Below are 26,955 nucleotides of genomic sequence, written 5' to 3' on the forward strand. Positions count from 1 at the left end.
TTAAATGTAGCCGAGAGGCATTAGTGCTAGCCATGGGTGTGAGGTGCAGCCACTCCTCTTTCTCTAGGTCTGTATTTTAAACGTTCTCCCTTTTCTTTGTGGCTTGCACTCCTCTCTTGAAAGACCCATGTGACCCCAATTAGCAGAAAGCTCCTGTGCGCATATGGTTTGTACCTCCTCTTTAATCCATTCTACCTGCTGGTGCATTGGTGGGTAGTAACACCTTGTTCACAATTGTGTTGCTTGGTGGCCGCCTTCTCCGCCTGCCGGGGGCCCATGGGGTTTGGTCCTGTGACAGTGTGGTCGCAGGGCCATTCTGTGCCCCCCCTCCCCTGTCGGCGCTTGCTTTGCGGGGTTGGGGGTCGCTGACCGGCACAGTGTTGTTTTAGAGTAGGGACTCATATGTGCTAGAAGACTTGCACGCAGTACATGAGGCAATATGGTTTGATCCAATTATATACCAACATTCTGGTGCTGGTTTTTAAGGCATTATTTTAAACCATGGGTGTGAGGTGCAGCCACTCCTCTTTCTCTAGGTCTGATTTGTGGGCAGGTCTTATGAGATACACCCCAAAATCCACCTGTGTACAAACATACACAATACAAATGTCTTCCTATGAGGCCCATTGGCTGTACCCCCTTGTCGTTACCCTCAAAAAATAACTAATTTTTGTTAAGTTTCCACTACATAAAGGTCTTTAGAAAAATGGAAGCTGGACTGTGATTGGCCAGTATGGCCCCCTTGTCCTTCTGTTAGACCGTTCTGGTAAGTGAGGCCCCTTTACCAGCTTAGAAGATGAAGCTCTGATTTTTAATAAGCACGGAGGATATGAGAAGTTGTCTCGACTTAAGAGCGCAGCTAAGGATCCTGAACTTTCTTCCATGACTTTGATTAGCCTACAAGTCTCTATTCCCTGAAGCCTTTTCAGGAGATGGACCACGGCACCACAGCTTAAGGTGTTCCGGTCAAGCAGACAGCTCCGTCCATCCAGTTTCCGTTTCTTATGGATTTCTCATTATTCGCCGTAACGTTCAAAGCAATTGACAGCGCCATCTTTACAAGCCCCGCAGGATCGAAAGGGAATCAATATTTTCTGGTGTTACCAAATGTAAAAAACAAATAAAGCAATCATTTAGCACGCTGTAAAAGAGGTTTGCTTCACAATTACATTAATGGGCCCGGGTTCCATAAACCGGCGGATTCTTTAGACGCAGCCACAGCTGCTGCATTAAAAGGTTTGATACCGCTTTTCCGGATTGAGCTCTTTATTTAATATCCTCCGGAGTGATCACCGTGTAATAATGCAGTCCCCCCATAGATGAGTTTTACAGTTAATCAAGCTGGAAGTTCAGGCTCCGGAGCGTTTCTTAACCCTTGAGCTTACTGGTGTGATACATCATATACGGCAATAGAACAGTATAAGGAATTACTACTTGTAATACCGGAGCTTATGGATGAAAACCAGAAGGAAGGAAAAGTGCAAGTATCCCCAATAGAATCCAGAGTACACCACTGCTGCTGCTACCAGGTTGAATCCTTAAGGTTCATTGAGCTCAACCTTGCAAACTTATTGGCATCTCAAGCCTAGATCCAACCTTTGGTCATAATTGGTGTTGAGCAGACTTGCCGAACTGTTGGGGTTCGGCAGCGTTCTCCTAACCCGAACGCTTGGCATTTGGCTATTGGTGGCTGGAGAAGTTGGATGCCCTAAGGAGTCCTGGAAAACATGGATACAGCCATAGGCCGTAAGCTGTATCTGTATTTTCCAGGACTCCCTAGGACTGCATCCAACCTCAGCAACCGCAGGGAGTCAAATGGCAAGTGTTCGGTTCTGAGAAAGCTGCCGAACCTGAATAGTTGGGCCAAATCAGGCCGAATATCGCTCAGTATAATAGAGACAACGATCAGCTGATGAAACGATCGTCGGCTGATCGTTGGTTTAGGTGTGAACCTAAAATTGTCAGGTGGTCCTGGCCTGTGATCCGCTGCTGTCACCAGAACCGGAAAGCTGCGTAGCACAGAAGAGAAGACCAGGAGCGAGGAGAGGTAAGGTATTGGGTGTTTGGGCAAAGGCTGCATGGACATTGCTAACGATGTCCATGCAGCCCTTCCTGCCCGATTATTGGGCCGTCTAATACGTCCAGATACGTCTAATATGTCCAGATCCAGCAGATTGGCCCGCGTTTACTAATATAGTCGACCCGTGTAATAGGACCCTTAGAATTAATCTGGTTTCACACGGCTGCAATACTCAATATTTTTATATATAGGTATGTCCTTGAGGTTTGAGAAAGGGAGCCCAGCGCTCCAGAAACGCGTTACCTGTGGATATACTTTATTATTTTTCAAAAATAAACAGTTGCTATTAGTTTACGCAGTCTATGCGGAGGTATCTCCTTTTTGTTTGGACAGTGTACCTCAATATTTTTGCATCCTTATTATCACCACAACTTTTAGTCCGTCTCCGTTTCCCATGTCCTGATCTCACCGCCATCATTTCGGGTCATCAGACCTGTGGTCAGGACATTTGGTTATAATACAGACACCAAAGTACACAGTATTACATTATGCAAATACCTTTCCGGTAGACCACCTGACTATCACAAAGGGCCAGAAACAGACACTTCTCTACCGTGACCAGAAGTAGTCGACTAAAAAGTCGAAATACTGTAGATTTGGCGAGTTCCTCAGCACCGTGCCGTACGAGTAAGGTCTTGTAGGCCTTCACCTTCTCTTCCTCCTTCCCACCAGCTCTCCACAATCAAGTCATCTGTAAAATAGCCCAATTAAGTAATTACTTTGACGTTTGTGGGCCGTCATCCTGGCTCGGCCCCCACTACGCAGCCATCACACATGTTCGGTAGTGGTGTAATTTGAAGGTGGAAGTTGACACAGTAAGATGAGACTTGTCTGTATCTCGGCGCGCACATGTGCGACACTCAGCCCTTCCCTTTAGTGAGCTGTCTGACAGATGAGGACATCTTTAACAGTCTACACCGGTCTCACTCCCATCCCATACATGTGTTAAAATGTTCTGTTTGAGACATACTTATAAAGATGATTTCCTCCAAGGGACTTTAACCTTTCTGTCCTCCACAGGAGGCTGAGGGTTTAATGCAGGTTAACATATGTTATCCCATAGGGAGCGCAGCCTCTGTTGTCAATTAGATCCCATCAGCCGGCAGCAAGCGAGTGCACTGGGAATCCGCACGGACGAGCCATGGAAAAAAAATACCCTTTATGACAAAACCAGATTAAAACCATCTAATAAACGCAGCTCGCATTTCTTTTTTTCTTCTCTTTACAATATACATTGAAATGGTTTCCTCCTGCTACAACTGTTTTAGAGGCAGATGAATGTGGTGTACAGAGCGGCTATTAGCTTGTATCTGTGCATGTTCATAAAATTTCTGTGTAGTTACCTTAAGGGGATACCCTAGAGAGAGAAAAAAAATTTAAATCAGAAAAATATACAGATTTATAAATTCTATTTAAAAATGTCAAGTCTTCCAGTACTTATCAGCTGCTGGATGTCCTGCAGGAAGTAGTGTATTCTTTCCAGTCTGACACAGTGCTCTCTGCTGCCACCTTTGTCTATGTCAGGAACTGTCCAGAGCAGTAGCAAATCCACATAGAAAACTTCTACTCATGGACAGAGGTGGCAGCAGAGAGCACTGTGTCAGACTGGAAAGAATATACCGCTTCCTGCAAGGCATACAGCAGCTGATAAGTACTGGAAGGCTTGAGATATTTAAATAAAAATATACTACAAACCTATATCATTTTCTGAGACCAATTGATTTGAAAGAAAAGAAATTTAGCTGGAGCTCTTAAAAGGGGTGGTCCAGCATGGGGGCTATTTTTAGCTCTGGCCGGGGATGAGGTGGCTGAAAGAAAAGATGTCCACTCACCTCCCCGGTTCCAGCGGCGGCTCCCGCATTGCGGCGCTTTGGTGCCCGATTCCTGGCCGCTTCCGGGTGTCTGACGCATGCCCGAGACGTGACGTCTCAGGTCCGCTCAGCCACTTAGTGAAGGAGGCGGCATCTTAGTGAAGGAGGCGGCATCTTCACTGAGTGGCTGAGCGGACCTGAGACGTCACGTTTAGGGCCCGCGTCAAGACACCCGGAAGCGGCCGGGAACCGGGCATCCCGCCTCCTTCACTGAGTGGCTGAGCGGACCTTAGATGTCACGTCTCGGGCCAGCGTCAGACACCAGGAAGCGGCCGGGAATCGGGCACCGGAGTGCCGCGCTGCAGAAGCCGCCGCTGGAACCAGGGAGGTAAGTGGACGTCTTTTCTTTCAGCCACCTCCTCCCCGGCCAGAGCTTAAAATAGCCCCCACGCTGGAGTACCCCTTTAAGCTACTAGGTCATCACTTCTTGTTATGTGGCTTTTGGCCTGTATAAAAGGTCTATAGGGCTTTTCAAGACCTTAAACATGCTCTAAGGTAACTTTCTAATAAAATATGACCACTGTTTAGCATCTGTATTAAGTCTTGGCCGCCTTACTGTGGTCTAAGGGTCCTTGCAAAAGAGGTGGAATTTACAAGCGGAGTCCGTCCAGCAGATTCTGCTGGTCATTCTGCCTGTCCTATTGCTTCAATTGGATTTCCGCCTCTTTTACTCAGTGTGTCTTACAGCACCACAAAGCCCTGGTTTTATCATTGACAATGATTTCCATTTTGTATGACAGATACGACGAGAGGGAAGAGGAACCAGGAGTGTGACGGGGTGGAATACATCTTTATCTCTAAACACTTGTTTGAAGCCGACATACACAATAATAAGTAAGTGGTATCACTGCGAGGCGGGCAATGATGGACACACGCACCAGAAATGGGGCAGTAGGTGATATGGAGGTGGTAGTTGTGTCTTCCCATGGCTGTATGGATATTCCCAAATCCTGTTCTAATACAGGACCAGAAGAGAAGAGTGAAGATGACTTTGTGGTTGTAGAAGAAGGGAGAGAGTAGTAAGATGCAGAGTAAGGAGACGAACCACGAGCATGCTTGAGTCCATCCGAACGTTCGGCATTTGATTAGCAGTGGCTGCTGAAGTTGGATAAAGCCCTAAGGCTATGTGGAAATCATGGATATAGTCATTGGCTGTATCCATGTTTTCCAGACAACCTTAGAGCTTTATCCAAGTTCTGCAGCCCCCGCTAATCAAATGCCGAACGTCCGGGTTCGGATCGACTCGAACCCGATTCGCTCATCTCTAGTGTTAATTTTCCGATTATTTCCTAGGTGCTGGGGTCTGACTGCCAAGACTCCCAAATACTAGAAAAAAAAAGGGCTACAGAACTGGTTGAGTATTGCATCCTATGCAAAATCTGTTCATCGCATCTCCCGGCCACCAGCTATACTGGGAAGTGCAGCACAGCCCTATTCACTTAGATTGAGCCGTGTTATTTCCCAGCAGGATAGTTACACCAGATTTCTCAAAGTTTTCATAATTCCATTATTCGCCAAGCAACATACACGAAAGCAATGTTTTGACCCCACAGGGTCTTTGGTAAGCCTCAAGGATTCAGAAAGACCCTGTGGGGTCGAAACGTTGCTCCCGTGTAGGTTGCTTGCTGAATAAAATTTACTGAACTTAACACTATTGCATGTTGTCAGCTTACTTTACATTTTATATCACATAGACTTGTCTAAACATCATTTGGGTCTGGGTGTTTAGACCCCCACCAATTGTTTGGAGAGTGAAGCGCTAAGCCGTGAGCTTCTCCCAGCTCTGTCTGTCACTGCCGGGGATAGACACCATAGACTCCCTCTAACAATGGTGGTGGTCTTAACACCCAGATCCCAAACAGTAAAACACTTGAAATGTCCAAAGTTGTTTTTTTTTTTTGTTTTTTTAAATGACAGCAACCCTTTAAATTAGTATCCCACATTCCTCCATTTAACAGTGTGCCAAAAACTTTTTGTAAGAAAATTTTACACATTGTAAATATGAAAAAATCTCACCCCATTTTTTTGCTTTGCCACGAGCACCAAGTGACGGCTAGAGATGAGTAGCCAATATGAAGGGATTCCGCACCCCCGTGGAGTGTCATGTCACTCCATGTTTTTTATCCATAGCCAGATTCAGGTTTGGGCAGCCTGGGCCTCTCCAGCTGTTTTGGAACATTGCAGGAACCTCCAGTTCCACAACATCTGGGCGGCCATTGCTCGCCTGCCGCTGACCCACCGCGTGATTGGCAGGAGGGGCGGCAGCGCACATGTTTAATATTTAAAGTTATCTTGTTTTGTTTTCTAAGCGTCAGATAAGCGTTTATGGCGGGTAATCTACCGTCTTTTCTCTGTCAACAGTGACAAAGCCTTCCCGCTTCAGATATTGGCAACGCCAGGCGGCTATACCTCAGCGAGCAATGAAATTTCAGTAGTTTCAATTGTTTAACTTCTCCAGTGTTTTATTGCATAGCATTAGCTCAGACAAAGAGGTGATGGAAAACATTAGTGGGCTCTTAGGCCGAAGTGTTTTTTCTATGCCGGTTAACTGTAACACTAGCAGGTGTTAGTGATTTTGAAATGTAAAATACAAGCGTTATATCTCTCTCTCTCTCTCTCTCTCTCTCTATATATATATATATATATATATATATATGTACAGAAATTACATATAACGGACTTGGCAGAACAACCGCTTCTTCTAGAACATGGGCAGATAACATAGGAATCCTTCTGCTTCCAATTTAACTTTCTGAAGATTCATCAAGGTTCCCTTTTCCTATTGAAAATAACTTTTTTTTTCCTCTTTTACTTTGATAAGGTTTATTGAGTATGGGGAGTATAAAAACAATTACTACGGCACAAGCATCGACACCGTGCGCTCCGTCCTGGCAAGGAATAAAGTGTGCCTGCTAGATATACAGCCTCAGGTAAGAAGCAGTGAAGATGGATACTTGTATGTTGGGTAATTATATACTGTAGGTAGCCATTGCCTCCTTTCTAAACAAGAAGGGTTCTGTACTGTATTAAAGTGTCTCTGTTATTTACATTTTGCAGAAATCAATAGTCCAGGCGATTTTAAGAAACTTTGTAATTGGGTTTATTAGCCGAAAAATGCATTTTTATCATGAAAAAGCAGTTTGAAGCTCTCCCCCCTGCCTTCATTGTTCTCTATGGAGAGGGGAGGGGTGGAGGGAGATGAGGCACCGAAACAGGACAACAAAGAGTTAATTCACAGCTATATCACCAGGCTATCTCCTCTGAGGTCAGCTTTGACCTCTGAATACCGGCTTTCACGCAGTTCCTGCTGTGTAATCCTTTGTTCTCTGCTCTCTGCTGCTGACTAATCTCCCTCCTCCCCTCTCCATAGGTTACACAGGGCTCAACTGATGTAAAAGTGTTGAGATTTCCTGATAATGAGCGGGGACCTGGGGAAAGGCTTTTTGAGTGCAGATACTGGCATATTTGCCTAATAAACCCAATTACAACGTTTCTTAAAATCGCCTGGACTATTAATTTCTGCAAAAGAAAATGATAAGACAGTTCCTGACATTGACACGGTGCTTTCTGCTGCCACCTTTGTCTGACTAGAAAGAATACACCAGTTCCTGCAGGGCATCCATGGGGCAGAACTAAGAAAGAAAGGATCCAATCGCTGGGGCCCCACGCTCATCTTAAGAACAGGGACAAAATCTAAGCAGTAGGCTGCACATACACGCCAAAAGCGGCAAGGGTTCCATCCTGTTGGAATTTTGGGGTCCCCATACTCAAGATCGCGGGGGCCCCAGTGGACAGACCTACCACAATCTCTTTAGTTCTGCCCTATCACAGGGATACTGTGGATAGGGTATAAATTGTCAAGATGGGAATACACCTTTAAGTGAAAAAATATGGCACATTTGTTGTTCGTTATATACATACCAAAATGGAACCAATGAAAAAGACAACTCGTCCAAGAGGCAATGGGGCCCTCGTACAGCTGTTATTAACAAAGCATAAAAAGAGATATGGCTCATCCAAAAATTCTTGGCCATTCAAGGGGTTGTCCAGTGAAAATCTTTTTCTTTCAAATCAACTGGTGTTAGAAAGTTTTATAGATTTGCAATTTACTTCTATTAAAAAATCTTCCCATACTTATTAGCTTCTGTATGTCCTACAGGAAATGTTGCTTTATTTTCAGTCTGACACAGTGCTCTCTGCTGACATCTCTGGCCGAGACAGAAACTGTCCAGAGCAGGAGAGGTTTTCTATGGAGATTCATTGAAAACCGAGATAAAGTTCCTGTCTCGGCCAGAGATGTCAGCAGAGAGCACTATGTCAGACTGAAAATAAAACATTTCCTGTAGAACATACAGCAGCTGATAAGTATGGGAAAACGTGAGATTTTTTAATAGAAGTAAATTACAAATCTATATAACTTTCTGACACCAGTTTATTTGAACAAAAAAGATTTTCTCTGGATAACCCCTTTCACCCCCAGACAGGCCTGGCCACTAAAGCTGGCTTTACACTACGTTTTTTTTTTCATCCATTTTTTAAAAAAAACTGTTGGAAAAACGAATGTATTTGTGTGCATTTGTTTTGATCCGTTTTTCCATTGACTTCCATTTGAAAAAAAAAGAAAAAGAATCATAACGTGATCGACCACATTAAAAAAAAAAGCATTTTGATTTTTTTTTTAATAATGGAAAAACGGATGCACACAAATGAATCAGTTTTTTGCAAGAATATGAAAAAAAAAAAAAACGTATTAAAAAAACATAGTGCAACCCCTGCCTAAGGACCCTATTCCAACGGACGATTATCGTTCAGATTATCGTTAAATAGTTCGAATCTAAACGATAATCGTTTGGTTGAATAGCAGTTAACGACTAATGACCGAACGTGAAATCGTTGATCATTTAATAAGACCTGGACCTATTTTTATTGTTGCTCGTTCGCAACTCGTTCGCATTGAATAAGAAGTCGCTCGGTCGTTCACAGTAGTAATGAACGCAATAGCGACGACAAGACGACCGCAAGAACGATCGTAAGTAACGATTATCTTTCCATGTAAATGGGTGAACAATTTCAGGTCTTTCGTAATAGCGGTCGTTTGGATCGTTTATCATTAACGATTATACGAACGATAATCGTCCCGTGGAATAGGGCCCTAAGTGGTTAACTGAGTCCTTAAACCGATCCCTGTTTGTGCTGACTTAGTTGAGAAGAACGCCTTGTCCCGAGCGGGCCAGATCCTTGCGGGAAGAACATGTCTATTTAATCTTGGAAAGCAGCACAGAGTGTTTTCTGGATTATAGCTGCAGGTGACCTATTTTACAGCAATTCATTCACTCCATTTAGATGACAGAGCTCTCGGGGCGGGCGACCTCTTCTCACGTCCAGCCATCTCCCTTCTCCTGTAACATTCTGCAGACCCTGAAAGGAGCTCTCAGCTTTATCCTAATGCATTAAAGCCAAGTGTCGGATGTGCAGACGGACAGAGGGTTCTTCTGAGGCAAATCACCTTCTTACATACGACTCTTTAAACAGCTGTTTCTGGAAGTCCCTATAGATTATTGTCCCATATCAAAATACAGATGAGAACTGCCTGCTTTATCCTATAGAAGGTATCATTACGTTATGTAATCCCGGGTCACACAGCACCATGAACTGCAGAGAAGGGGCACACTGTTCCCTATCTTGGTGTGACCATTATATATACAGCCCAGCATACCATTATATATATAGCCCAGCATACCATTATATATACAGCCCAGCATACCATTATATATACAGCCAGGCATACCATTATATATATACAGCCCAGCATACCATTTTATATATATATATATATATATATATATATATATATATATATATATATATATATATATAGCCCAGCATAAGATTTGCTTTCCTTACCGCCTGGTTGCACTGGTGATTTTAAGGCTGTCAGAAATCATCACTGCCCCTAAATCCTTCTCTTCTGAACTCTTTGCTAGCACAGAACTGCTGATATGATACTTCGATAGAGGATTTCTTATCCCAAAATGCAATATTTTACATTTGGAAACATTGAACTTCATTTTTCCTAAATCATTTTTAATTTTACAGTACAGTCCGTAGTGCAGCAGGACATCATAGAGCTGCAGCATCTAGGTGGTTAACAGCGGGAATTGGTGTAATCTCTGATAGGTGTAGAGATAGCAGCCGGCACCTGTCACATATGGCATAAGCCCACATCCTATATATCAGTGCTCACCTGCTCCTGTTCTATTAAATGCCAATTGCTATGCGGAGAGCAGTGGATACAGCCACGCGCTCTTACCCAGGGCCGGCGTGAGCACCCGGCATACTAGGGCAAGTGCCGGGGCCCACAGCGCCCCTAGGGGCCCAACAGGGGAAGCACTCATCTGCTTAGTAATATATAGAATGAATGGAGGAAGATTTCACAGGTCTGCAGGGGGCCCTTGTAGTTATCCACACGCTCCTGTGGTGACTGCAGGTGTTAATACACCCTTGCCCTGCACGGCCACAGCCTGTTACTGATCCTGCTCACCAGCTGGAGGCTCACACAGAGGCCAGTATGGGACCGCTGCATTACAGGACCATGGGGGAGGAAGGACCAGGGGAGCTGAATCCTTTACATCTACGGGCTGCTGCAGGTCAGTGTGTCCATGGTACCAAAGACACCTCAATTAGGGGAAAAAACACCAGCAGTGTTTTATACACTGATGTCTTAGCGCCATTTTATGTAAATCGCAGCAAAAATGGTGCGGTTTTGCCGCGATTTGAATAGAAACGCAGCAAAACCACTGTCTTTTTGCAGTAGATGCTGCTACATTGTACAAGGAGGGTTCAGGACTTTTTGTGACATCACAGTCACATGATCAAGGTCCTGCACCTTCCAGCTCTGGGAAGTAGGAGGGCTGAAACAAGTAGTGGTGTGTATAATAATGTGTAGTGTATATAATATGTTCTGTACTGTATGCTGTATGTTCTATGTAGTGCATAGTATATGCTGTGCTGTATGTAGTGTATAAGGCAGGGGTAGGGAACCTTCTGCCCTCCAGCTATTGCAAAACTACAACTCCCATCATGCCTGGATAGCCAAAGCTTTGGTTGTCCAGGCATGATGGGAGTTGTAGTTTTGCAACAGCTGGAGAGGCAAAGTACCCTACCCATGGTATAGTATATGCTATATGTAGTGTATGTATTATGTGCTGTTCTGTGTGTCGTATGTAGTGTATACAGTGTATGGTTTATTTGGTGTACTGTATGTGCTTATGTATAAAGTGCATGCAATGTATACTGTATGTATTATAGGGTGTATAGTGTGTGTATTGGGGGGTATACATATAGTGCTTGTAGCGTGTGCTGTATGTATTGTTGGATGTACATATAGTGCCATGCCAGTCAGTCTTGTGTTTGGAGACAGAAGCATTCTGCCTTTTGCCACAGGAGGCCACTGTCTCCTCACAGGGCTTCGGGTGGGAGAGTCGATCAGATGCCGGATGATTTCAGTGCTCTCGCCGCATGATTTGCTGCACAAAGGGCCCGCTGAGGCTGTGTCGCCCAAGGGCCCACAAAAACCTGGAGCCGGCCCTGCTCTTACCCCTTTGTTCTAGTCATCAGCACCCAATACAAACTTCTCATAGGCCTCTGTGACAAAGCAGATTGATAGGTAGTTTCATAGGCCCTGTTACTGTACAGTCATATCTTTGGCTGGATGTGTGCACAGTTATACAGACCTCCAGCCCGGAGCCGTCTTCTATATCCGCCATCCTCCTGCCTTGTACGCTCTCTCTATCTGTGCTCTCCAGTTTTCTCAGCATTTACCTACAATTGCCCTTGTTGTGTGATCCGGGCTGATCTCTTTATTCCATTTATGAAGTATTCGAGTCGCTACTCCATAAGAGCTCACTTGGGAGCCCGGTTAATTTAGTCTTGCTAAGATTTTATGGCCATTGTAGCAGGATTCCTCAGTTTTATTATGCCCACCTGACTCAGCGAGTATAGGTCTCCTTACTCAGCAGCATCTCCTATACTTGCCAAGGTTCTTGGATGAAGTTTTGTAAGCTAAATTATCATTATCCAAAAATCTTTGTAGCCACTGGGAAGTCTCCTGTACAGCGCAGTAAAAGCGCTCCACCTAGGACTGTTCCCGAGTCACGGATACGTTCTGTGGCTGTTTTTTTTTTCCCTGGGGGGGCTGCCAGGGTGATCGCTAGATCGTCCCGCCAGACCATAGAAGTAAGCGGCGATCTGCTGCCGCTGCTCCTACTCCACGGAGCAACGGCAGCAGATCATTGCTATCTAAGGGCCCTATTACACGGCACATTATCTTGCGAAAAATCGTTATATCGTTTGAAGTTAAATGATAATCGTTCTGTGTAATTGCAGGCAACGATTGAAAAATCGTTCATAGGTCGTTGATTGTTGATTTAGATCTGAACCTAAAATTATCGCTAATCGTTCTCTGTAATTCCACATTCGTTTGCTCAAGTTCCGCGTTTCTTCACTAATCGTTCAGTGTAATTGCCCATTGTACATAGTTTTGCTGGGAGCAGATGGATAACGATCGTAGTAAGGATCGTAACTAACGACTATCGCTCTGGAATATGGTGAACGATTTCAGGTTAACGATGAACAATCTCGTTTGCTGTCGTTAATCGTTAAAAATTGCTTCGTCTAATGGTGCGTTTACACGGAACAATTATCGTTCGAATTTCCCAATAATGATCGCGTTTGAGCGATAATCAGCTCGTGTGAACACAGCAAACGATCAAGTGACGAGCGAGAAATCGTTCATTGTGAACTTTCAACATGTTCTCAAATCGTCGTTGGTCGATCGCTAAATATTCGCAGATCGCTTCGTGTAAACAGTCTTTCACTGATTCACCCTATGTGTTAGATGGACTTAAAGGGGTAGTCCACCAAATTTTTTTTTCTTTCAAATCAACTGCTACCATGAAGTGCCAGAGATTTGTAATTTACTTCTATTAAAAAATCTCAAGCCTTCCAGTACTTATCAGCTGCTGTATGCCCAACAGGAAGTTGTATTATTTCCAGTCTGGAGAGCAGGAGAGGTTTTCTATGGGGATTTGCTCCTGCTTTGGACAGTTCCTGACATGGACAGAAGAGGCAACAGAGAGCACTGGGTCAGACAGGAAAGAAAACACCACTTCCTGCTGGACACACAGCAGCTGATAAGTACTGGAAGACTTAAGATTTTTTAATAGAAGTGAATTACAAATCTCTGGCACTTTATGGCACCAGTTGATTTGAAAGAAAAAATTTTTTGGTGGACTACCCCTTTAAGCGATCTTAAAAACGATTGCAGTAACGATTTTTCTAACAATTTATTCGTTTAAACGCTGATCATTATAAAAATTAAATAGTTCAAAATCGTTAAATGATCGATTTTCCGAATTATCGCTTCGTGTAAATGGACTATTATAGTACCCTATTTCGTTTGTCTTTCAACATGTTGAATGATAACGATCATCATTGCCTTCTATTACACAAGACGATTATCGTCTGTAATGGTCGCTATCGGCAGAATACGGCCGATAATCATTTTGTGTAATAGGGCCTTAAGGCATGAGTGACTAATTTGTGGGGGTCTAAAGACTGGGATCCCCACTGATCATGAGAACAGAGATCAATTGACCCCTGGACCCCATCAGTGCACATGCTTGACTACCAGTCTATTCATATCTTTTTAAACTACTTAGTGTAATAGACATTGCTGAATGCTGAACTGTCCAGGAGTCCCATAGACTCAATACAGCAGCGGCTGAACACTTGTTCTGTGGCTTTTTTTTTTAACATGTCACAAGGGGGGCACTTGACCTCCATTCTCATAATCGATGAGAGGCCCACTGGTTTGACTCCCATCCATCTGGTAGTAAATATCCCCTAACCACAGGATGGGTAACTTTTATTCTCTAAATGACAGTTTTAAAGGGAAACTCTCAGCTCCCTATAGGGCACAGGGTGCTGAGGGTGATGGTACGTTTCCTACCTCTATCCTCTAAGCCATTTCCGAGATATTCAGAGTTTAATCCTTATGCAAATAGGTTGTTTAAGTGCCCTGGGGGCGGGGCTACCATTCCCAGCGCACTGATCCGCCCCAAATCTAAATCAACTGGTGTCAGAAAGTTATACAGATTTGTAAATTACTATATAATTATTATTATATTAAAAAAAAATATAAATAGCTGATCTTCCTGTCCTTTTCAGCTGCTGTATGATCTGCAGGAAGTGGTGTATATTTTCCAGTCTAACACACTGCTCTCTGCTGCCACCTCTGTCTGTGACAGGAACTATCCAGAGCAGGAGAGGTTACCTATGGGGATTTGCTACTGCTCTGGACAGTTCCTGATATGGACAGAGACGGCAGCAGAGAGCACTTTGTCTGACTGGAAAGAATACACCACTTCCTGCCGGACATACAGCAGCTGATAAGTACTGGAAGACTTGAAATTTTTTAATAGAAGTAATTAACAACTCTATATAACTGTCTTTTACCAGGTAATTTGCCAAAATTCCCCTTTAATTGCCTATAATTTTAGTTTGAACATACCCTTACTGCAAATTTTTGTGTCCTATCCCAAAACCAAGCTTTCAGAATTTTTATTTTATTTTTTAAGTGTCTTTTCCTATGGCTCTTCTTTAGTATGCCGCAACCCCTATGAAGGATGTCTGGACTATCCCAATCCAGAAATTTCCATTTCAGTGCAGAGCACAACGTCCGTTCCAAACATCTTAGAATTTCAGTCATTTCGTTTCATACTTGGGGCCGTTCAATAAGAAATGCCATCGCTGGAACAGTCAGATTTTATTTTCCCCCTTAGCTGTTATGTGACGGGCAGGCGGCTTGTAAGCGCTCAGTGGCGGGCGCTGTTATTGTAGGATGCCTACTTGACCTATTTTTAATCACATTCCATCTACCCGGTTTTCTGCCAGTAGACAAACACTAGTAAAAAGAAGTTGATCCCCTCCCTAAATAAACAGCTTGGGTAAGCGGGGGGGGGGGGGGGGGGCCACGGCGTCCGCTAGATGGAACCTGTTTAGTCTTTTTTTTTTTTTTTTCGCACCAAAAGAAAAAAAATAAAAAACGGTGAAAATTTCCAAAGTTTTCATTGCTGCCTTTTAATGTAACTTTCTGTCCAGATATGACATCACTCTGTATAGTTGAAAGGGGAATTATTAATAGACAGCAATGGTGGTTGACAGCGAACAAACTGACTCTGGGCTTTAGTACGAAATGAAAATATCCATTCCGTATGTTGACATAGGTCGGCTTGAAATATAATTGCCACCAAATTCAAAAAGCAGAGTGTAAGCTTTGGGCATAAACATGCCTACTGGCTGTGGTAAGTGCAGCGCCTGCCAAACTTATCAAACTTTCCAGGACTGGCAAAGCCTGTGGAAATTAAAGCCTGCTAACCATAGAAATAACAGCAGATACAGTAAGTGTTTTTAAAGGAAATGTTAGCATACTCGCATACATATTCGAAAAATGTAATGTGTTTCCTATTACTATACCTTTTTATTTCAGACACATATCGTATTCTATTTTTTTTTTTTTTTTTTTTTTGCTTTTATTTCCTTATTTTCACCTCTTTTTCTCCCCCTCCTTTCTTTGTAGAGCATAAAACACTTAAGGACATATGAATTTAAACCCTTTGTCATATTCATCAAGCCGCCATCTATCGAACGCCTGAGAGAGACCAGGAAGAACGCCAAGGTGATCTCCAGCAAGGATGAGCGGGCGGCAACCAAACCCTTCACAGTAAGTCATCCCTACAGTGATGGATCCTTGTTGTGTTATATGGTTATTGTGTAGAGGAAAGGAAGACTAAGGGGGGGATTTATCAAACATGGTGTAAAGTGAAACTGGCTCAGTTGCCCCTAGCAACCAATCAGATTCCACCTTTCATTCCTCACAGACTCTTATGAAAATGAAAGGTGGAATCTGATTGGTTGCTAGGGGCAACTGAGCCTGTTTCACTTTACACCATGTTTGATAAATCTCCTCCTAAGCCTAGAAATAAATGATGCAGGTACAGCAGATAGGATTGCACTGTTGGTTGTTGGTCTAGAGCAGGGATGGGGAACCTCCGGCCCTCCAGCTGTAGCAAAACTACAACTCCCATCAGGCCCGGACAGCCTTTGGCTGTCCAGGCCTGATGGGAATTGTAGTTTTGCTACAGCTGGAGGGCCGGAGGTTCCCCATCCTTGGTCTACAGGATTCGTTGTATTTTCCTGAAACGGGTTCATCTTTTGCCAGTCTTTTTTTCAGATAAGGGGTGGCGACTGAAGGAGGTGTGAATAAAGGGTTTGTCCAGGGATAAACTAAGCATACTCACCTCCATTGTCTCCCACTGCTTCCGCAGTCATGTTTTCCAGTCCCCACTGTGGTCCTCTTCTTCTTAGCACTAACATTTCTGCCCCTCCTGCTCCTGCCAGCACAAACTGTTGTCAGAAGGAGAAGAGGACTGCAGCGGGGACTGGTAGTAGTGGGAGACGGGTGGAGGTGAGTATGTATTTTTTTTACGTGTGTTTGTATAGATAGGTATATAAAAAGAGAAATGATTTTATATATATATATATATATATATATATATATATATATATATATATATATATATACACACACACACACACACACACACACACACACACACACACGTATACATATACAGTGGTGCCTTGGATAACAAGCATAATTCGTTCCGGGACTATGTTTGTAATCCAAGTCCGCTCTTAAATTGAAGGAGAGAAAGATAAGAGAGGGGCGCCTCCTAGTGCAATAAGGCTAGAGGTTGGGGTGTCTAATCAGGGTGATAGATAGCCGCACTCACCATAGAGAGTTGTGCAAGTAAAAGGCACAACTCTAATATAGGCATATGATATCACTCGGATAGAAACCGCAGCTGTTCCATGGGTTATCACCATGGGTAAAAAGTGTGCAAAGATTCAGTTTATTGGCAACGCGTTTCGGCCTGTACATTGTCAGAAGCCTTTCTCAAGCAGGAGATAGGACTGTGACATAATTTACAGGCCAAAACGCTTTTCCAATAAACTGAATATTGAGTCACATCGATGTGCAATTTCTGAGCGCCACTGAGCCGTACACCGGACGTTTACCTGCGCTGATCCTCCTGTGGGGTTTCCTGGTCCTGGTTGTTGTCAAACAACGGCCATTGTTCTTACATAGTGTGAACCTAGCCTTCCATAGAGTTCTTTCCTTCAGCACAAGACATTCATTTATCAGAATACTGCGTATTAAGGCGAGTGGAAGCCGAATGCCGCAGCGCGTATTACCAGAAGAAAATGTGTTATTGTTTCATAAAATTTTATTAACTTAAACATTTGCAGCCCTGCAATAATGAATGCCATAAAGCGAGTGCTTCCCCATAGTCCGCCTCTAATTCACTTAGTTCTGGGAGCAGAGAGGTTAAGTAAAGGGTTAGGTATATTAATATACATACAAATACACAGTGATACATATGCACACTCCGGGATAGTCACATTCTAAATTTTAGAACTGGTAATAAAGAAGTTCCATAAAGTTTCCTTCAGCAGCTATTCCATGCAACAAATGCTTATGGCTCGGTTAGTTTTATTATGGAGGCAAATTTATAAAATATATTATATGTATATTGGTTAGAAAAACACAGTTGCTCTCCCCCAAAAACAGCGCCACTCCTTTCACACAGGTTGGCTTTGGTATTGCAGCTTAGCTCCGTTCACTTTAATAGAGCTAAGCTGCAATGCCAGTCATGGACAGGTGTGGCGCTGTTCATGGAAAGAAAGGATTTTAAAATGAACTAGTGTCAGAAAGTTATACAGATTTGTTATTTACTTCTATAAGACCTCAAGTCTTCCAGTACTTATCAGCTGCTGTTTGTCCTGCAGGAAGTGGTGTATTATTTCCAGTCTGGCAAAGTACTCTCTGCTGCCACCTCTGTCCATGTTAGGTACTGTCCAGAGCAGAAAAGGTTTTCTATGGGGATTTGCTACTGCTCTGGACAGTTCCTGACACAAACAGAGGTGGCAGCAGAGAGCACTGTGTCAGACTGGAAAGAATACACCACTTCCTGAAGGACATGCAGCAGCTGATAAGTACTTGAAGGCTTAAAGGGGTACTCCGGAGAGGGGAAAAAAAATCAAATCAACTGGTGACAAAAAGTTAAATATATTTGTAATTTAAAATTCTCCAGTCTTCCAGTACTTATCAGCTGCTGTATCTCCTGCTGGAAATGGTGTATTCTTTCCAGTTTGAGACAGTGCTCTCTGCTGCCAGAACAGTAAAGGTTTTCTATTAGGATTTGCTCCTACTCTGGACAGTTCCTGTCTCGGACAGAGGTGGCAGCAGAGAGCACTGTGTCAGACTGAAAGCAAAACTCCATTTCCAGCAGGACATACAGCAGCTGATAAGTACTGGAAGGCTTGACATTTTTAAGTAGAAGTAAACTACAAATATATATAACTTTCTGAAACCAGTTGATTTAAAAGAGAGAGATTTTCGCCGGAGTATCCCCTTTAAAGTACATGAACAACCGTTCGGACGTCCCCCTTTAGACGTCCTCTCATACGTTATATTCTGCAACTTGTTCTTTGTAGGAATGCAGTGATATGTCATCCTGACACTAATAAAGTAGGGAGTATTGGAGCGGTGGATGAATGTGTCGTATGTGTTTGCTCTTATTTCCTTTACTATATAAACACGGCCAATAAAGAGTACGGCCATTCAGATAAGCAGCCCCGTATATCCAGCCTTCCCTCGGAGGAATTCCTCATCTGCAGTCATTTCCTCCAGAGTCTCCTCGCTCTCTGACCACTAGTTTGTTCATGCAAATCATCGCTTTATTGGTTCAAGCTGTTGGTAAACGCAGGACGCTGCCAGCAATGTGGACTTGGGGTAAGCAGACGAGAGCATGGATAGAGAGGACATATCCAGCTCATTACCCTGTGGTCTCCTCTGGTTCTGCTTGTGCATTCAGCAGAATTAACTTTAAACATAGGGGGGGGTGTAACATGTGACCACTGGTATACGGAGGGAGGCCGCTGTAATGAGAGGCAGGAAGCTGGAAGCAGTTTGGCTGGCCGTGGCCCAAATCCCAGAATATATACTGTGTTCTGAGATGCCCTCTGCCCGAGATGAAGGACATGTGGGGTATTCATCAGGATGGCCAGGTAGTCAGCCAAAGGATTATTTAAAATTTATTAGATGACATGTTCTCGTGTAATAAATTTAAAGGGGCACTCTGGAGGGAGGGGAGGATTCAAATCAACAGGTGTAAGAAAGCTATACAGATCTGTACCTTATTTCTATTAATAAATCTCTAAGCTGCAGCTGCTGTATGTCTTGCAGGAAGTGGTGTATTCTTTCCAGTTTGACAAAGTGCCCTTTGCTGCCACCTCTGTCTATGTCAGGAACTGCCCAGAGCAGGATAGGTTCTATGGGGATTTGCTGCTGCTCTGAACAGTTCCTGACACGGACAGAGGTGGCAGCAGAGAGCGCTGTGTTAGGGTGGGTTCACATTGAGGAATTCTCACGGATAAACTCCGGAATTCCGCCGGCTGTAAGCGCTCACAGACGCGCGCCTTTCTGCCGGCTCCATAGATACCATTCTATAGGCTGATTCCGCATTCAGCTTGCCCATAGAATGGTGTCTATGGAGCTGACGGAAAGGCACGCGTCCGTGAGCGCATACAGCCGGCGGAATTCTGCGGAGTTTATCCGCGAGAATTCCCCTATGTGAACCCACCCTTACACTGGAAAGATTACACCACTTCCTGCAGGAAATACAGCAGCTGATAAGTACTGGAAAACTCAATTTTATTCTTTAATATAAGTAAGTTACAAATCTGTATCGCTTTGTGACACCAGTTTATTTTAAAAAAAAATTTCCCCCCTCTGGAGTACCCCTTTAAAAAAAAAAAAAAAAGTCTCCTTAGAATCTATGGTAGGCTCCCAATTGACTCTCCACCTGTGCAGATTCCGCCGTCCGCCCAAAGAATTGACATGTCAATTCTTTGGACAGATGGCAGAATCTGCCTGAACATAGAATTAAGTTTATAGCACAGGGGGAGAGTCAAGCGGGGGCGAGCGGCGGAATTCGTGGCAAGTTATCCACGAGAATTACTCTTTTTGCATATACCCTATATAAGTCTAGGAAGCCAATCTCCTATAGTATAAGGAGAGAAGAGCCTAGCTGAGGACTTCACCTTACTTCTTCTAGCGATTGGTGGGGGGTGTCTGGGCATCAAAATTTCTGACAAACGTTTTTCTTCAATGACAGTGACACATTAAGCTAACCATACACATATTATATTAAAGTCGTACTGAAGCCGTATTAATAAAGTCGTATTAAAAAGGGAAAAAAAAAGATACTTACCTCTTTCTGAGCCCCCACTGCTGGTCTATTCTCCCTGCTTCCAAAACAAGAGGTTGGACAGGACCTGACTTGTCAACCAATCACTGGCCTGGACGGAACCACTAATACCATTGATTGGTTGAGCGGGCAGGTCCTGCTGAAACATCTTGTCTCAGAAGATACCAGCAATGGGTGGTGCATTGGTGAATTGCTTCTATCCTCATCATTTCCTGTTTTTCTCCCTTTTTACAGGAAGAAGATTTTGACGAGATGATCAGGTCGGCACAAATCATGGAGGCTCAGTACGGTCACTACTTTGACAAAATCATCATAAATGACGACCTTAACACGGCGTACAATGAACTGAAATCCACCCTCGACAGGCTGGAGACAGACACCCTCTGGGTACCAGTCAGCTGGCTCCATTCCTGAGCGCCCCCCTAACCCCAGCTTATGGCACAAATACTTTTTATTTTATGTTCTTTTTTTATTACTCGTCCTATGGTGGGTTTTCACATCCGCTGTGGTTGAATTCATTTTAAACCCTTATTGTTTTATTCGTCTCAGAGACGTGTCAGATACGAGAGCAGCTTCTTATGTTTGTGAAGATCAGGTCTAGCGGTGCTGAGTGTACGGCCTGTATGTCGTACCTGTATCGCATTGCAGCTAGTATAGTGATGATGTTAACGCCTGAACCGTAGAGAATCAGTAGGGGCGATCATGGTAGGAGGCAATTGGGACAGTCTGTGCCTCATGACTCTGTGACTGCTAGGCTGAAGGATAATCATTCTGTACATATATGACCGCCATTGTGTGCAGACAGTAGTGGAGTTTATGAATTACTATAATGAAGTTAGCCGAATTGAATTTAAAGGAATTCTTCAGGACTAGAAAATGTTTTCTGAAATGGCTTCTTACCTATCATCAGGTCAGGTGTAGGATTGCAGCACAACTCCTATTAAAGTCTCTGCAGTACCGTACACAGCCTGTAGGTGAGTGTGGCGCTGTTTGGGAAGATGACAGCAAGTAATCTCGGTCAGTACACTGGAAAGGACAAGGTTCTTGAAGACGATCCTGTATGTATATTATTTGCACTGCCGGCACTATGGGTTCTCATTTATTTATGTATCATGATGTTATATATTCAGTATAATGCATCAAGAGCGCAGCTCACAGACTACAATTCTGGGATTATTCTTGCATAACAATTTGTGCATGGTTTACAAAACAACGACCGGTCAATGGTTCTAAGTTTTTAATTTTTTTTACCGTATTTTATGATATAGTGCAGCACTTCCAGGTCAGGGCTCTATACCTCCTTTATAAAAGCTAAAATAGAAGACGCATGCAGCGATGTAACTGGTTCTTATGGAGTGGGAACACCACTTTTCCTTTACACTGGTGTCTTTAAAGGGGTTGTCTAGCGCTACAAAAACATGGCCACTTTCTTCCAGAGACAGCACCGCTCTTGTCTCCAGTTCAGGTGTACTTTGTAATAAAGCTGTATTCACTTCAATGGAACCAAGTTGAAAACCCCACCTAAACTGGAGACAAGAGTGGGGCTGTCTCTGGAAGAAAGTGGCCATGATTTTGTAGCGCTAAATAACCCCTTTAAGGCCCTAGCCATCTTCTCAGATGACATACAGCTCTGCTGCCTATTATATGCCAAACTGTATTGTGACTGGCCCACCACATGATCCTCCAGTGGGCTTAAGGGAATTGTTCAGGGTTATAAAAACATGGCTGCTTCTCCATAAAACAGCGCATGTATTCACGGGTTGTGTCTGATACTGTAGCCCAAACCACTTTTACTTTGATGAAGCCAAGCTGCAATACCAGGCACAACCAGTGGACAGGCGTGGTGCTGTTTCTGAGTAAAGTCAATGGATATGTCTGTTTTTTTGTGATCCTAGACCATTTAAAATTGTTTATCCTGCCTTACTATTGATAGCCTGTCCTTAGCGTAGTCCACCAATATTAGATTGGGTGGGGGGTCTGACTCCCGACCGATCACAGCGGCCAGGGTACAGGTGCAAATGTTGAAGCCTCTTTAACAGCTTGTGCCTGCAAGCGCCATACTGTTAGCATCAGCTGCGCAAGTTTATGCAGAACTGTCCCATTCACTTGAATGGTATAATGTTGCAGTATGTTGCACCATTGCTACTTGTAGTACACAATGGAAAAAGTAAAGCTAATTAAAGGGGATGCTGGTGGTAGTCAGACCCCTATCAGCCCATGGCCTAACCTAGGGATAGGTCATCAGTTTTGTTAGGCTCGATAATCCCTTTAAAGGGGGTTCTCCAGTGCTACAAAAACATGGCCACTTTCTTTCAGAGACAACACAACTCTTGCCTCCAGTTCAGGTGCGGTTTGCAATTAGGCTCCATTCACGTCAATGGAACTGAGCAGCAAAACCCCACCCAAGCTGGAGACAAGACTGTCTCTGGAAGAAAGTGGCCATGTTTTTGTAGCACTGGATAACCCCTTTAAGGTCTTGCATTTTAAAGGGGCTTCATCATGACAGGACCAGAGAACAGCCTCTGACCCTGACTGGAGCAGATCACTTAGGGTCACTTCCTGTGTCATCCATTGGTCCTTAGTGGTGATATAAACAATGTTCACAATGAAGTAAGATGTAGACGTGCACTTGTTTTTGTATAGATGGAGGGTGGGCTTCAGAATCACTTTCACTGGAGGGCTTAGGGGATTCTTGTCCTACACTAAAGCCATATAACCAGGACCATGAGGGACTACTGATATCATGGCTTCGAGCTGATGTAGTATTGGCATGGGCCCTACGTAATGGCGGAATATGTTAGTCCCCATTTTCTCATATATTTATATGTATTTTACACATTGATAACTGGAATTAAAGGATTTATATGGTCAAGTCTGTGAATATGACAGAACATTAACACACTCACTACTATCACTAGGATTTGCACACCAATAAACACAATGAAGTCTGTTGTAATCTATTTTCTTAGTCGTAGTACATTATGGAAATATCACGCGGAGCCTCTATCATACAGGTTATCACTACAACAACCAGATTTAGAAGTAGGCCTCGTGATACAAGACGAGACAGGTTGCCCATAGCAACCAAAAGTTTAAAACTGTCTAAAACAAAACTATCCTTGTTGCCCATAGTGACCAATCAGAGATCAGTGTTATCTCTTTGGTGACATGAAAGCAGCTCTGTGATTGGTTACTAAATGGCCCATTTTCTGCTTGTTCTGACAAAGAAGACCCCATGAACTGGAAAACTGGCCTGTTGCCCATAGCAACCTATCACGGTGCAGCTTTCACTGACCGAAAGTTGAGTGCTGACTAGTTGCTAATGGCAACAAGGTCTCTTATTCTACACTATTAGTTGATAATTCTGTTTCTAAGAAAACTGTTGCCCATAGCGACCAATCATCCATTTCTTGCATTAATGTTGAAAAGTGAAAGTTGCTGCGATTGGTTGCTATGGGCAACAGGCCGTAAATGACCTTCATTTATTAAAGTCTAACAGCGGAACTGGCTTGTTGCCCAGCAACCAGTCACAAAGCTGCTTTCTCTTCAGAGTGATTCATGAAATAAACTTGAACTCTGGTTGCTATGGGCAACAGTTTTGTCTAACAGAAACAGCAACCAATCAAATTCTGACTGTTTGATGACGCTCCACATTTCTCAGTGACATCATGTAGCAAGATGGCTGCCTCCTGTTCACAAGTTAAACTTACAAATTATCACCCCTTTAACGTTTGTTCCTTTTTTAACCCCCACAGAATTATAGTTAGACACCCGGCTATTGTACAACCAGACTTTATAACACCTTATTTTCAATAGGATGTAATATAATAACGGGAGCGCTGTCTAAAATGTCGGCACGTATTTCCACATGACGGCGGTGAGCCCACACATTAGTGTTTTCAGCAGATGTCAGCAATTATCATCACACATGGGACGACTGATGGGCCGTGACACATGTATATAGAAACCAATCAGGAAAACCATTTTACAAGCAAATCTTCCTGTGCGTTACTATCAAATATCTGACGATTCTACCGCTCGCTGTTATGGAACAGGTATATAAGCGGATGCAGACCAGGATGAGAAATAAGGGAGCTATATGATCATTACATTCCATGTAAATAGTCTGTAGTCTGCAAAGTCTACTGAATGTAGGTTAGAAAGAACAGGGAATGACACACGACTGCAGGAGCAAACTACAAGGGGTCTGGTTGTGGCCTTAAAGGGGAACTCTGGATAAAAAAAATTATATAAATAAACGCATCAAAACGGATGCGTTTTTTTTTACGCACAATAAAGTATTATTGACGCTACTTTTTTGACCATTAAAAAAAAAACGGATCCGTTAAACGGTGTGAACCCAGCCTAAGCGGGTTTTTTTTTAAAATTCAAAACAGTGGCGCACGACCTGCGGCCCTCCAGATGTTGCAAAACTACAATCCCCATCAGGGCTGTCCAGGCATGATGGGAATTGTAGTTTTGCTATGGCTGTAGGGACACACTGTGTAAAGCACTGGAACAATAAGAAATGGTTCATAGCCCTAATGGGGTTAATCCACCAACTATACTATGGATAGGAGATATCTGGATCATTGCTGGGGGGTCTGATGGGACCCTCAGTTATTTTGGGAATGAGTGTCCAAAGTCTCTCCAGTCAATAGTGTTCCTGCTTGCACACTGCCGCTCCATTCACTGTCTATAGGAAGGTCGGAGAATAGCAGGCTATAGTGCTTCAGCAGTCTCATGAATGGAGCACGTGCAGATGGGCGGCTCAGGACCCAAGTTCTATAGTTTCCAGCTGTCAGACACTATGGATCATACACTTGTTTGAGGGTGTGCTCCGTTTATTCCCTTCCAAGCACCATACAGGGATAGTGTAGTATAATAATAGCACCATACAGGGATAGTGTAGTATAATAATAGCACCATACAGGGATAGTGTAATATAATAAAAGGACTGACACCGAATGGATGAAACCACTGTGACTTCTGACAACACTGAAACCACTGCAGGGTGATGTGGGGAACCTGCGGCCCTCCAGCTATTGCAAAACTACAATTTCCATCATGCCTGGACAGCCAAAGCTTTGACTATCCAGGCATGATGGGAATTGTAGTTCTGCAGCAGCTGGAGGGCTGAACGTTCCCCATCGCTGCACTATTTACTGAAGCTGCTTGTGTATAGCATGTTATCACTGTATAGTCTTTGAACAGCAGAAATAAAAGCTGTGAATTGACTTTAAGGGTGCCTTCACACGTACCGTATCGCTGCGTATTTCTCGCACAAAACTCGCTTGAAAGTAGCTGCGTTTTTTTGTGGTGTTGAACTTGCCTGTGAAAATCATGTAAAAATCAAAACTCGTATGTAAAAATCGCACCAAATACGCAGCGAGAATACACATGCATTGACTTGATAGCAATCAGTATCGCTGTGGATTTATGTGCGAGAAACTCGCAGCGATACGGTACGTGTGAACAGACCCTAAAGTCGTTATCTAGGATTAGAAAAAAAAAAAAAGCTACCTTCTTGCAAAAACAGCACCACTTCTGTCCTCAGGTCACGTGTGGTATTAAAATTCAGCTCCATTCACTTTAATGGAACTAAGCTGCTATATGTTTTTTTAAGCCTGGATAACCCCGTTTAATATATCATACTGAGGGAGTCTGTGTAAGCACTGGTTTACTGTCACATTGGCACAGATATCAGCTGTGACTGACATATAATATATGTAGTTGCAAAAGTGATAAGGATCCGGCACTCCAAATAGTAAGTTAAAATTCAAAAACTTTTATTAGAACATGTCTAAAAAACAGCTCATGCTGTGTGGCCTGAAGGACTGACGCGTTTCGCGCATGCGCGCTTAGTCATAGTCTAGTGGCCAGTGTATGGCCGAGGATTTAAAAACAAGTAATGGCCAATAGGAGGTTTTCCTATGCACGTGTGTGCAAGTGGGATGGATGAGTGCAATCAATGATATGCTCCTGCTTGAACTATGCTTAATTGGCACTACGGTCAGTTCACATTACAAGAAATAGGTTCACAGAGTGTGATCATACGGTGTATGTATTATCAATGATAATGTAATGCGGGGAGTGAATAGTGGAGTGTGGTTGACACATGATCCACATTGGAGCGTGTTTGGCGGCCAGGTTATATGTGGATATAATAAAATGCCACGTTCTATCGCATATGAAACCACTAAGCCGCACAGTGTGAACACCGCTCCTGGGATAGAATCCATACAGGCCGGTTAATGTGCATGTCGCAAGCCCAGTACTTGTCTTTGGACTCGCCATGTTGGCGTACATGAATAGCAACTCTCCATGTACATAAAGCTTTACTATGACCTGAGAGTTGCTATTCATGTACGCCAACATGGCGAGTCCAAAGACAAGTACTGGGCTTGCGACATGCACATTAACCGGCCTGTATGGATTCTATCCCAGGAGCGGTGTTCACACTGTGCGGCTTAGTGGTTTCATATGCGATAGAACGTGGCATTTTATTATATCCACATATAACCTGGCCGCCAAACACGCTCCAATGTGGATCATGTGTCAACCACACTCCACTATTCACTCCCCGCATTACATTATCATTGATAATACA

At 43.5% G+C, this 26,955-nt stretch overlaps 1 protein-coding gene across 7 annotated transcripts in view; it reads left to right on the top strand.

Annotated features, from left to right (window-relative positions):
* MPP7 (MAGUK p55 scaffold protein 7) overlaps window positions 1-26,102 on the top strand; it is a 260,619-nt gene extending 234,517 nt beyond the window's left edge. For all 7 annotated transcript variants that reach the window (XM_069959010.1, XM_069959013.1, XM_069959009.1 and 4 more), the window contains 4 exons: window positions 4,692-4,785; window positions 6,773-6,881; window positions 15,590-15,733; window positions 20,580-26,102. In XM_069959010.1, coding sequence (XP_069815111.1) covers window positions 4,692-4,785; window positions 6,773-6,881; window positions 15,590-15,733; window positions 20,580-20,759 — 527 coding nt within the window. In that variant the 3' untranslated portion in view covers window positions 20,760-26,102. The remainder of the gene's footprint in view (window positions 1-4,691; window positions 4,786-6,772; window positions 6,882-15,589; window positions 15,734-20,579) is intronic.
* The last annotated feature ends 853 nt before the right edge of the window (window positions 26,103-26,955 follow it).

The sequence above is a fragment of the Dendropsophus ebraccatus genome, chromosome 2 (genome assembly GCF_027789765.1).
Source record: "Dendropsophus ebraccatus isolate aDenEbr1 chromosome 2, aDenEbr1.pat, whole genome shotgun sequence".
NCBI classification, from domain to species: domain Eukaryota; kingdom Metazoa; phylum Chordata; class Amphibia; order Anura; family Hylidae; genus Dendropsophus; species Dendropsophus ebraccatus.